At 48.1% G+C, this 12,610-nt stretch overlaps 1 protein-coding gene across 1 annotated transcript in view; it reads right to left on the reverse strand.

Annotated features, from left to right (window-relative positions):
- Window positions 1-12,610, reverse strand: part of LOC135817652 (regulator of nonsense transcripts 2-like) — a 36,216-nt gene that overhangs the window by 5,777 nt on the left and 17,829 nt on the right. The window contains exons 25-36 of the mRNA XM_065330881.1: window positions 12,341-12,442; window positions 11,788-11,871; window positions 11,359-11,400; window positions 10,894-10,995; window positions 9,410-9,469; window positions 9,125-9,263; window positions 7,929-8,065; window positions 7,163-7,322; window positions 3,816-4,009; window positions 2,648-2,785; window positions 2,024-2,093; window positions 44-108 (exon numbers count right to left, since the gene is read on the reverse strand). Of these exons, the coding sequence (XP_065186953.1) occupies window positions 44-108; window positions 2,024-2,093; window positions 2,648-2,785; window positions 3,816-4,009; window positions 7,163-7,322; window positions 7,929-8,065; window positions 9,125-9,263; window positions 9,410-9,469; window positions 10,894-10,995; window positions 11,359-11,400; window positions 11,788-11,871; window positions 12,341-12,442 (1,293 nt within the window). The remainder of the gene's footprint in view (window positions 1-43; window positions 109-2,023; window positions 2,094-2,647; window positions 2,786-3,815; window positions 4,010-7,162; window positions 7,323-7,928; window positions 8,066-9,124; window positions 9,264-9,409; window positions 9,470-10,893; window positions 10,996-11,358; window positions 11,401-11,787; window positions 11,872-12,340; window positions 12,443-12,610) is intronic.

Genomic DNA, 12,610 nt, shown 5'->3' on the forward strand with positions numbered 1-12,610 from the left:
CTAAACGGGCAACAGGAGCTCACAAGATTCTGTAAGGACTTACCACTTGCTTGTTACCTCGCTTGAGGATCAAAGAAAACTTGAGCTTTCCATCAGATGAAGGCTCCTCTGAAGCAGCAGCAAAAACCAAGGAAGCAAATACAGTCGAATCTATGCTAAGCAGCTGCCACGATATATGCTTATGTAACGTTATATTGAAAGTAGCAACCTCAGCCATCCAAACCTGCTTCATATGGCAATACTACACATTTAGAAGTCTGTAGCTGGAGGACCTATGGAGATTGGTAAGGATCGACGGGAAAGCGACGGCGGCGTCCAATGTGAACACCAGGGACAGGAACGCAAGCGTACTACCGTACAGATCGGAAAGCGACGTGAAGAGTTGAATCGATCCAACTTTTCATACCGCAGACGAGCGTAGACGGGGACGCAAGCGTACAAAACGGCTACAATTCGAGTGTGAACAGGAGACAGGACTACTCCCGATTCGTACTCGAAATTTTTTAGCATTTCGAACACTACGCTTCCCATGATAACTCACAGAATGGCTAGCATAACTTGAGTAGAATTTTAGCAAGATAAGATCTCATGTCACTTATTGTATTTAGGGATAGTTCAGGACCGTGACAGACAAACTGTTCTATCATTTCCTGGGGCTATTATTTGAATGCCGCAACTTTCAGGGCTATTTTTTGGTCTTCATGGTGAACTGGTATTGTGAACTTGATTCCGCTTCACTCAAGGAGAAATACTTGAAAAGAAGTGCCGAAAAACAAGAAATTAGGTCCAAAAGTCACCTCGTCACGGACCGTGCCTTAGGATTTGTGCCGTTCGAAGTAGAACATCGCCACGACTGCTGCATGTTGTGTCGTACGAATCGTACAGGATTTTACAGCTCACCCTATCCGTCCCGACAGGCCCTTACCGTCAGCGTTGCGTCGAATGTGAACTAGGCTATATACTCAGGAAAATACAGGTGGAATCCTGATAATTCGAATATGGTTTAATTCGAACATACCGCTTAATTAGAAGTTTTTCCAGGACCGATTTCTATCAATACGAGTCCCACATAAAAATTTCTGATAATTAGAACCTCGAACTGGATATGTCCGGTTAATTCGAAGTCCCACAGATTCCACTTACATAGAAAATGTGTGGGATTTGTGCAGACAATTCGAAGTTAGCAAAGTGTAATTCGAAGTCCACTGTACATTGTACTGGTCAGTTCAGTTTGCATGAGCAGGCTGTCCCGGTCAGTTCAGTATCCGCGAAATCTGTGTCCAAGGTCCATAGCGCGACTCTGCGTGACCATGAGAGCATTTTGACATACATATTGTGTTGTGGGTTCATGCTTGGATAATTAGAATGTCCGGATAATTAGAAGTTTTTTCCTGGCATTTTGAGGTTCGAATTATCAGGATTCCACCTGTAGTTCGAAAAACGGTACTACTACAGTCCGTATCGCCTATAAGGTTGGCGGCTATAGTAATATACCGGATATAGTGATCAATTTCTCAAATTCATTTTCATTTGCCATAACTAAGTATACACAGTTATCGCGTATAGTAATAATCGCCTATTGTGATCAAATTCTTATTTCAAAAGACCTTTATTACATTATTTTTGCATCGGTTATAGTGATTGATGTAAAATCAAGCGATGTTAGAGGAGAACAGGGTGTTACTTCTTCGTGAAGAACTTGTCCAGTGAGTGTTGTTTGGTGAGTTTTGCTCGTACAAGTTGCCAAAATATGCCTCTATCGTGAGGAAAAGCTGATTTTCTGTGTCAGGAGCTACAGCCAGCTACATGACATTGTACATGTATGTAGTGCGTATGTGCACGGCGCGCTGAGTCGTTTGACACCCCACTCGCATACATTGCATGCAGTATCGGTCATTATATCGCTTATAGTGATAAAATGCTCAAAATCAAACACCAACGCTATAGGCGATACTGACTGTATTCTAGTTAAAGCTTTTACAGCAAACGTGTGAAGGTCAGAAATTCACAATGCAAAACTCACCTATCCGTGAATTGGCCACAGGCATAGGTAGATCAAAGACCGGAACCACGGGGGCGTCAGTGCGCCGCGTCTGCAGGGCACAGTAGGCAATAATCGAACATTGACAATTTGACATACAGTCAAACCAGACGAACACCAAGGGACCCATGGTATTTGTTCGCAATAACGAGAGTTCTTCCTATCCACATGCTATACTCAGTGACTATACAGTAATTTATCCAATAGGGTTTAATGAATATTTGTCCTTCTAAAGCGAAAGTTTGTCTTATCTTAAAGAAAAGCGCCAAGGAACTACAAGTTACGCTATACTGTCCACTAACACCACCAGTTACTTGACAGTCAGCTCATGCGATAACATTGCACAAAACTGACCGACAGTACTGACGTTCTACAACAAACACATAATTATATGTACATGCAGGTCACCAAGTAATATCGGAGACAACGGCAACGGATACATTATACCTGAGGAAGCCGCTATTAAGATAATTATATTTTGAAAAAGCAAATGAAGCTAAAAGAGCTGCTACACCCATACACTGCTGCATCATGGCATGGAGACGAGTCTTGACTCGATGCTGAACATCTACATGTATCAACCAGGACACATATTCGCAAGCATACCGCGACATTGTCGTTCATTAGCTTGTCAAAGTCGGCCAGGAAGTCGTCATCCTCCGGACAGTCAATCCTCTTGGGCCCGTTACGGAGCACCACTTCTTGTTCATCATCCTGACTCAACATGCCTTCTTCTTCCGTGCTCTGCAGGAAAATAGGAAAACATGGACAAAACAAAAACATTTTTTTCTCTTTTCAGGCAGTTCACTTCCCCAGCTGATCCTTTGAGTTTGAAGTTCTCCCACTCCTTTCAAAACAAAACAAAAACAAATACAGTGAAACCTGTCAAAGGCGACCGCTAAAGGAACCTTCAAAGTGGGGTCTCTGTTACCAGGTGGTCCCCCTATCCAGGGTCATTCGACTGGAAATGGCATCCTTGGTCCTGGTTGCAGTGGTCTTCTTGGACAGGTGGTCGGTCGCCTAATCCAGGTGGTCGCCTTATCCAGGTGGTTGCCTTATTCAGGTGGTCCGCTTATCCAGGTGGCTGCCTCATCCAGGTGGTTGCCTTATCCAGGTGGTCCCCTTATTCAGGTGGTCCCCTTATCCAGGTGGCTGCCTTATCCAGGTGGCTGCCTTATCCAGGTGGTCCCCTTATCCAGGTGGTTGCCTTGACAGGTTTTACTGTACTGGAACACCGGCATCAGCATTATCACAGGCTACTATAGTGCTAGGCTCAACATGACCAGCGACCACCCGTCCGCCATCACATTGCACCGTGTCTGTACACACCAGACTGCAGGCAGGAAGGGCACCGCCGGTGTAGGTACTTAGTAGTAGCATCACCACAGCTTAAGTCAGCGGTAGTGCTTGGTCCATCACCAAAGATGATATGCCAAACAATGTACATGTACAACTAGACTTGGGAGCACATTGCACACCAGTTGTGTATACTACAATGTGTACGTGAAGTGGATGTGGTCACGGGGCATACTTTACCAGGATAAGAGGACCACCTGGCCAAGGTGACCACTTTTTACCGGTCAGTTGAGCGGTCGGTTTAGACAGGTTTTACCGTACTTCACGGCCCAACAACATCAGGGTTGGCGCAGCAGGCAAGGCGGTGGCACACTTTGCAACGCACGCACGCACGCACACACGCACACACACACACACACACACACACACACACACACACACACCAATCGGAGCACACTGCTGAAGGCGACTGACTCACCCCCATATCATCACCATACTCTATCGTGCCCCGACGTGGACCAGTGGCGTCCTCGTTGTCAGAGTCAGAATCATCCTCGTAGCCGTCTTCAGCATCCTGCTGCCGCGACAGCAGACCAAAGCCAGACATCTCAGAGCTGACCACATCGTTACCGGCTTGATTGCCAGCCGACTTGTCCTTCTGTAGCAGCTTCACTGTAAGCAGGAACACCACGCACACACACACAACAAACAACACAGAGAAGCAGGAGCCAATGTGCTGTATTGAAGAGCAAATCTAAAGCAGGCTCGAGTCCTGGTGGTGATGATCAATTTTTTCTTCTTCGCACTTTCCCGTTTTCAACTCCCTCGCACTCATCAAAAATGAAAAACTACACAGCAAACACAGTCACACTAACCATAATACAGGTGTGAGCGGGCTAGGTAGAAGTGGTGACTTACGTACACAGAGTACTTTCCAGGTACTAGTACAGCCTTTTGAAGTGCAGACTGGGTGCTGGAGGGGAATCCCCTAGCTGTGCTGGGGCATGAAAGCCGAAAGTTGCACTGAACCATATACTAGTACTTTGAGCTGAACGGCGGCCGTGATCCAACTGTACTGTCCTTACATGACAGGACTCCTCTGATCACAGGGAGAACGCTAACATTATCAGCTACAGATTCTACGCGCTTGACAACCATTCTGCTCAGTGTACTTTATTTACACCAGCGAGTAGTATAGACCCGGAAGAGGACACGGCGCACAAAAGCTCGGACGATGTCTGCCTCACGACCTACGGGAAAATCCCTTGCGGGCTGAGTCAAAATATCGCGGGAAATTCGGAAGAAAGGCGCGCAAAGGTCAAGCATGCAGCTGCGCAGCATGAGGTTATTTCTTTCAGTTTCACATGTGCTCTTGCTTTCACTTCATGACGGCATTATGCACTTCTATTTCTTCTGATTCGTAGTATTTTACGGAGAAGGGAGAAGGTGGAGAGCCCGAACGTGCCGGTAGTCTACTATTGTACAACATTCTAGTATTTCTTTCACCCATGGCCACCATGGCGTGTTCAGACCATGAGATCAATGTGCTATGCCCCGATTCTGACGACGACGGCAGTGATGATAGTGATCTGTCAGTATTCGAACAGGTCCAGGAGCTCTCTGGGAGTTGCCAAGACGTTCAGACGTGGGCGAAAGGTGTGTAGCGATACAAACGAAAGAAAGAGCCGTCCGAAAACGTGACCTCTAATTTTGTTGTTTCCTTCTTTTCTATTTTAGAGCATAGTCAACGTGAAAACATACAGGCATATCGGCCAGGAGAAGCGTCGCTTCCTGGTTTGCTTTCAAGAGTGTTATCCGATCCATCACAAATCGCATTGCAAGCCTCCACGAGAACGTTTGTATGCCAGCTTGTAAGTGAAATAAACTCACTTTCCAAAAACAAGAAGTCAGTAGTGGAGTGTAGACGAGCACTGCACCAGCTGAAGCTGGGCAAGGTCGAGGCTGTTGCAGCGGAATGGTCCGGTGTCCTTCAGAAGCTAATTTGAGTCGAGCAGAGTGTACGTAAAAATGGTGAATTTCTTCTTGGACAGATCGTCGTTGTCATTATCATCTAGCACCTCTCAGTCAGTAGACAGCACTGTTCACTCCTCGGCTTCAGCGAAGCCAAATGACCATAAATCCGCAGATGAGCTGGCACGAACTGTCATTAGGTACCATGCTGGCTGGTGTGTTGTGGCAACCAGGAGAGCGCTGTCTGCTAGTGACACTGAAGTGCTAGACAAGCTCTCGGTGTTTGGCTCAGACAAGGTCAGTCCCCACAAGCCAAGCCTGCAAGCATTCACTGGCATCATGAATTGGTCTGGTGAGCTGGGAGTGGGAGACGACGCCTGCCATACATTTATTTTACGGGAGGAATGCATGCCGCTGTTCACCCGCATGCACAATGTCGCAGAGGAACGCTTCCCTCGTTTATTGAAAGAAAACCGGGAGAATGCAGCTGTGAGGCTGAAGCAAGAGTTACTCTCTGATTCTGCCATCTCTACGCTATTCGGCAGCATCATCAAGACTGGTACAACAGCGTCCTCAATTAAAGACATATACGACACAATGGCGACGAAATTTCTGCAAAGCAAGCAGAGCCGGCTTCTATCCGAGTACAGCCTGACGCCGGAGGGAAAATCCCTCTCGCTAAGGTCGGAGTTAAGGCAAAAACACATCAGCGGTCAAGCAAAAGCGTACCCGACGAGACGACGGTGTTATTAAAGGAATATATGAAAGAGAAACGATACAGTTCAGTGGCGGAATACATCATCGGTGCATGCAACGACACGAGAGGAAGGGAGGTACTTGGTGGGTTTACTGCTAAGGAGCTGACAGCCTTGTCATGCCACCTGAAGGTGCCAGTCTCCCAGAATGCAAGTAAACTGGCCATTTCGACAAACATTGCCAAGGCACTCGCTGGTCAAAGATCACATCAGTCAATGCCTACCGTGGGTAAGTTTGAGGACATTGAAGACCTAATTGCACACGTAAACGGTGCACATGTACGTATTTCTGATGGCTCAACACAACTTCAACCACAGTATAAATGCAACTGGGACAGCTGTACCCAAAGCATTTTTAAGAACCGAACAGCATTCAAAACTCATCTTAAACGGTACACTGGAACAGCAGAGGAGGCAAATCTATCAGTGCTACTTCAAGATCAAGCCCGTGCACTGACAACCCCGCCGGAGCAGATAAGATGGCACCGGTCAGTGTTGCGGTGGTGCTTGCGCCAGCATTCTCATTCCAAACATGGATACGAGACAATGAGAAGTGCTGGCTTCCTTAAGCTTCCATCTGGTCGTACCCTCATGCGGTATCGGAACTTTCAACAGCCTAATGCTGGGTGGAATGCGTCCACGTTAAGTGCCATGAGACACGTGTTCAACCACTTCACCGATTCAAAGAAAGGCCCGAAAGACAGGAGTCACATTGGTGCCCTATTTTTTGATGAAGTGAAAGTAAAAGAGGGATTGGTTTGGGATTGTAAAACCAACGAAATAATTGGATTTGTGGAGCTAGATAAGAATGAGGAGAATGAGGAGCTACTAGACCAGTTGGCTACACACATCTTGCAGTTCAGCTTCAAGTCACTGTTTTCCAAATTTACCCATCCATGTGCATACTTTCTCACAAGGAATATCACTTAGCTACACTGAGCTGTCCGTGTGCTGCGGGTTGGGCGTTAATCGGAAAGGCAGCAAACATCCTGCTAGTTATCAGCATGAGCACTATCCTTTGTGCAGAAGAGCAGATGACAACCGACTATGGAACCAAACCCCTTCAGAATATGTGATCGCCACTCGTAAACTAACTTACCTCTGCGGGCTTTGAACTCAGTCTCCAGTTCATTAGCAGCAGCCATAGCGTCCTCTTTGTTTGCAAAGGCTTTCAACTTTGGACGCAGCTGCTCCAAGGTGTCTGAAAACAGGAACTCGATCTCCAAAGGCGGCGGACTCTCCTTGTAGAACATGTAGAGCTGTCAAGATATTAGGGGAAGGAGAAGATCATAATGATGCACTCTACTCGCAAAATGGTTACTAAATTGCCAGGCAAGCCATTGAGACAATGTCCACAGCTGTCACCGACCAGCAAACCCGATTCTTTACATACTTCAGTATTGTATCAGAAGCAGCAACAGTAGCAGCACCGAAAGCATCAGCAGCAGCAACACCAGCAGCAGCACCACCACCACCAGCATAACCAGAAGCAGCACCACTAGCAGCATCACCAGCAGCAGCACCACCACCACCACCAGCAGCACCAGCAGCAGTACCAGCAGCACCAGCAGCAGCACCAGCAGCAGCACCACCACCAGCACCACCACCACCACCACCACCACCACCGCCAGCAGCAGCACCACCACCAGCACCACCACCAGCACCAGCAGCAGCAGCAGCACCAGCAGCAGCACCACCACCAGCACCACGAGCAGTATCAGCATCAGCATCAGCAGCAGCAGCAGCAGCAGCAGCAGCAGCACCACCACCACCGCCAGCAGCAGCACCACCAGCACCACCACCAGCATCACCACCAGCACCACCAGCAACACCAGCAGAAAATACCGGCCACAGCCAGTGCTTACCTGAAAAAAGATGAGGAACGCATCGAGTTTCTTCTTTGCCGAGCCATGGTCAAAGTACATGCCGCATGTGTCCAGCAATGAGCATACAAGACGTATTCGGAAGTAATTGTCCGGTGGGTCAACCGGGCTAGGAGAACCTGTAACCAAGACGAGGCGCAGTTCCATGGAGCACATATGCACATGCACATACAAATGCACACATCATGCACATGCACACATGCACACGCGCACGCGCACACACACGCACGCACACGCACACACACACACACACACACACACACACACACACACACACACACACACACACACACACACACACTTGCTCACACACACACACACTTGCACACACACATGCACACTCGCGTGCACGCGCACACACACACACATACACACACATACACACGCACACACCACATACACACGCACACACACGCAAGCACACACACACACACACACCTGTCCTGTCCTGTACATCCTGTCCAGAGATCATTTAGCCATCACGTACAGTGGTGGTATTCAGGACTTGGAAAGCTTACTTTCTACACCCTACCTCGAGTGTCACCGGCCAGATTTCTAACACTGGCAGCAAACCTACTCCAGAATCAAACGAAAAGGTACAAATCCTGCAAGCGCTTAGTGTGTAGCCTCGCAACGGAGATCCTGTATATGGGGCCTCTAGGCCGAAGAAAACTTTGAGCAAACAAAACCTTCGGCCGTGGGTCAGGCCAGCAACAGAGTATCACATTCTTATTTATGCAATCTTGATCATGCACGCACACCACACATCAACATGTATAGCTGCATACACCAGAGACAGCATGCCAGTGACCAAGCCTTGATCACGCACACACCCACACACCATGCACTACCATGCACAGCTGTATACATCAGAGACAGCATGTCAGTGACCAAGCCTTGATCACGCACACACACGCACACACACACACACACACACACACACACACACACACACACACACCATGCACTACCATGCACAGCTAGCTGCATCAGAGACAGCATGTCAGTGACCAAGCCTTGATCACGCACGCACTCCATGCATAGCCATGCAGCTATGCATGGCTATGGTCACTGACATGTCATGTCAGTGACCAAGCCTTGATCACGCACACACACACCATGCATTGCCGTGCATAGCTGCATACATCACGGACAACATGTCAGTGACCCAGCCTTACCGTCGGGGGTATTGCCAAAGCCAAGAAACATGTACAGGGTGCGGAAAATCACAGCTGCTTCAACGAGCCGGTAATTGTACATCTCACCAAGGAAACGCACAACTGCCAGCCGACGCTGGTTGTGCTTCTCCGAATTCGTCTGAGCAAACAACAACAGCAATGGCAACCAAGAGCAATAGTTCACTGATTGAATTCAGTGAGCGATACTATGATACGCAAACAGCAAAACTGCTCCGGTCACCTCCTTCCTCCCTTATCCTTCCAATCCTAAGCTGAAAGACGTACCTCCATGCCAATGCGAATCTCTTCCAGGATGCCATCAATCACGCGAAGAGCAAATTCGTCCTGAGCGTACATGGACACGCACACGCATACACGTGCACACATGTACACACGGGGACACACACACACATGCACACACACACACACACACACACACACACACACATGCACACACATGCACACACGTGTACACACACACACACACACACACACACACACACACACACACACACACACACACATGCACACACGTGCACACACACACACACACACACACACACACACACACACACACACACACACACACACACACACACACACACACATGCACACACATGCACACACGTGCACACACACACACACACACACACACACACACACACACACACACACATGCACACACGTGCACACACACACACACACACACACACACACACACACACACACACACACACACACACACATGCACACACGTGCACACACACACACACACACACACACACACACACACACACATGCACACACGTGCACACACACACACACACACACACACACACACACACACACACACACACACACACACATGCACACACGTGCACACACACACACACACACACACACACACACACACACACACACACACACACACATGCACACACGTGTACACACACACACACACACACACACACACACACACACACACACATGCACACACGTGCACACACACACACACACACACACATGCACACACGTGCACACACACACACACACACACACATGCACACACGTGCACACACACACACACACACACACACACACACACACACACACACACACACACACACACACACACATGCACACACGTGCACACACACACACACACACACACACACACACACACACACACACACACACACACACACACATGCACACACGTGTACACACACACACACACACACACACACACACACACACACACACACACATGCACACACGTGCACACACACACACACACACACACATGCACACACGTGCACACACACACACACACACACACGTGCACACACACACTTCAAAACCTGTCCCGGCCAGTACAGTACTGTCGGGTGCCGAAGAACGGCCGGGCTGGAATTTCACCAAGCACAGCATATCATTGCATACAGCCGTATCTCAACTGTGCATGGACTATATCAGGGCGTCGCACACGGTATGGTCACTACGGTACTGACCGCACCACTATTCGACCCAAGTACCCCGTGAATCAATATAATGCACTGATTTGGGCTTTAATTTTCCAAATTTTCGGGTCAGCCACCCCTCCCCCACGAGTAAATTGTATTTCAGATGGCTGACCGTACCACACTAAATTACTTTCCGACGCCCCTGGTAGTACATGAAAATAAGAAGGGCCTACTACAATAGGCTACGAGGCTGACTGAGGTTTCATAGTAAAATAAACCAAGCCTATGAACATTAGACACACGTACCTGATACAACTCCAAGCCGGAAAGAACATTTGCCAAGCACTGGATATTGCTGTACTTTAAGCGCCATACACGAGTGAAGCACTTCACGCCATATTCCTTGACCTAACATGCAACGAGCACACATGCACATGTACACACACAGACATACACACATACAGACACACACAGACACACACGCACACACACGCGCGCACACACACACACACACACACACACACCGCATCCACCACCACCACCACTTACACACAACAACGCACACCGACACATGAACATGTGTACACAAGTACACATACACACACGGACACACACAGGAACGAGCCACATCACATTGAACAGAATCTCAGCAGACGTAGACAGGAAACGATACCAGAGAGAATGAACTGTGATGAAAAGGAGAGAAAAAAGCAGAAAAGGAGAGAAAAAAGCAGAAAAGGATAGAAATCACAAGACACTCTGCACACATACCTCTGGGTCTTTCCATGGAAATTTCCGCACTTGACGAAGCACCTACAGAAAGATGAGAGCGACAACAAGATTTTACCACAAATTTAGGCTCAACACCCACTTTTACGTACTGGATCAAAGACATGCTTCTCCATACCTTTTGCCATGGTATACCCGTCTTAATTAGTAAAATCTGGCCAAATTTCTAACTTTTGTTTGTAGAATAGTCTCATGGAGATGACTGCTTCCTAGGCGATACACAGTATCATAGGCAGTTCCTGTACAAATATTCAGATGGTGGACCGGTAGCAGTAATATCAAGAAGCACAGGCCATCACTAAAGATACCCTCAATACTCTGGTGTCTCGAAGGCTGTGTAGTAGTCGACCCTGGTCACAGCACAGTGAGCACACTGAGATAGAGAATACACGGTCCATGGCACGTTCTCACCTTCTCCACACATTGGCGGTTGAGGTCCTTCAGCAGAAGCTTGCGTATGTACTCGTGCATGGGTGGACGAACCTTGCGACTGGCCTGACCATGTGGAACACCGGCAGCAGCAACAGGACAGACACGGAAGGAAGACAGAGATAGCCTACTAGAACAGTGTATCACCAACGAATGGATCGTGTGGAGTGCCAGCCACAGAACAAGTTATAGCTGTCGCTACATGTACTGTCATGGACATGGAAATCCATATCAGAGTAATTGGGGGAAGGACTTGAGCAATATCCCGAAAAAATTCTGAAAAGCTCCAGCCAAATTGGAAATATTTCAAAATTACCAGGCGTCTATAAATTTTTGAAATGCACAGTAGAGGGTACTTGTGACTGGTTTTCTCAGGTGGGAGAAAGCACACTAAGGCATAGACACACACACACACACACACACACACACACACACACACACACACACACACACACACACAAACGCACGCACGCGCGCGAGGCATGGACTTCAATTTTCTATGGTTGGGACTATTACAAGAGAGGACTGCACCTACCTTAGGAACATCAGGAGGATTGCAGTAATGGAAAGCATTGTCGATCATGGTTATCTGCCGTCCGTCAAGATGCAGCGCGGCCTTCTTTCTCATCATTGTATCCTATTGGGCCACAACGCGTGCACGCGCACACACACACACACACACACACACACACGGACGACGACGACAACAAAGAACAACAAAAAAAGAAGAAGAAAGAGAACATGGCACTATGAGCTAATGTGCAGTCAAAGCACTGGAGAGGCAAAGGAAACACTACTGTTGTGG

Source organism: Sycon ciliatum, chromosome 1, assembly GCF_964019385.1.
Source record: "Sycon ciliatum chromosome 1, ocSycCili1.1, whole genome shotgun sequence".
In the NCBI taxonomy this organism is placed as follows: domain Eukaryota; kingdom Metazoa; phylum Porifera; class Calcarea; order Leucosolenida; family Sycettidae; genus Sycon; species Sycon ciliatum.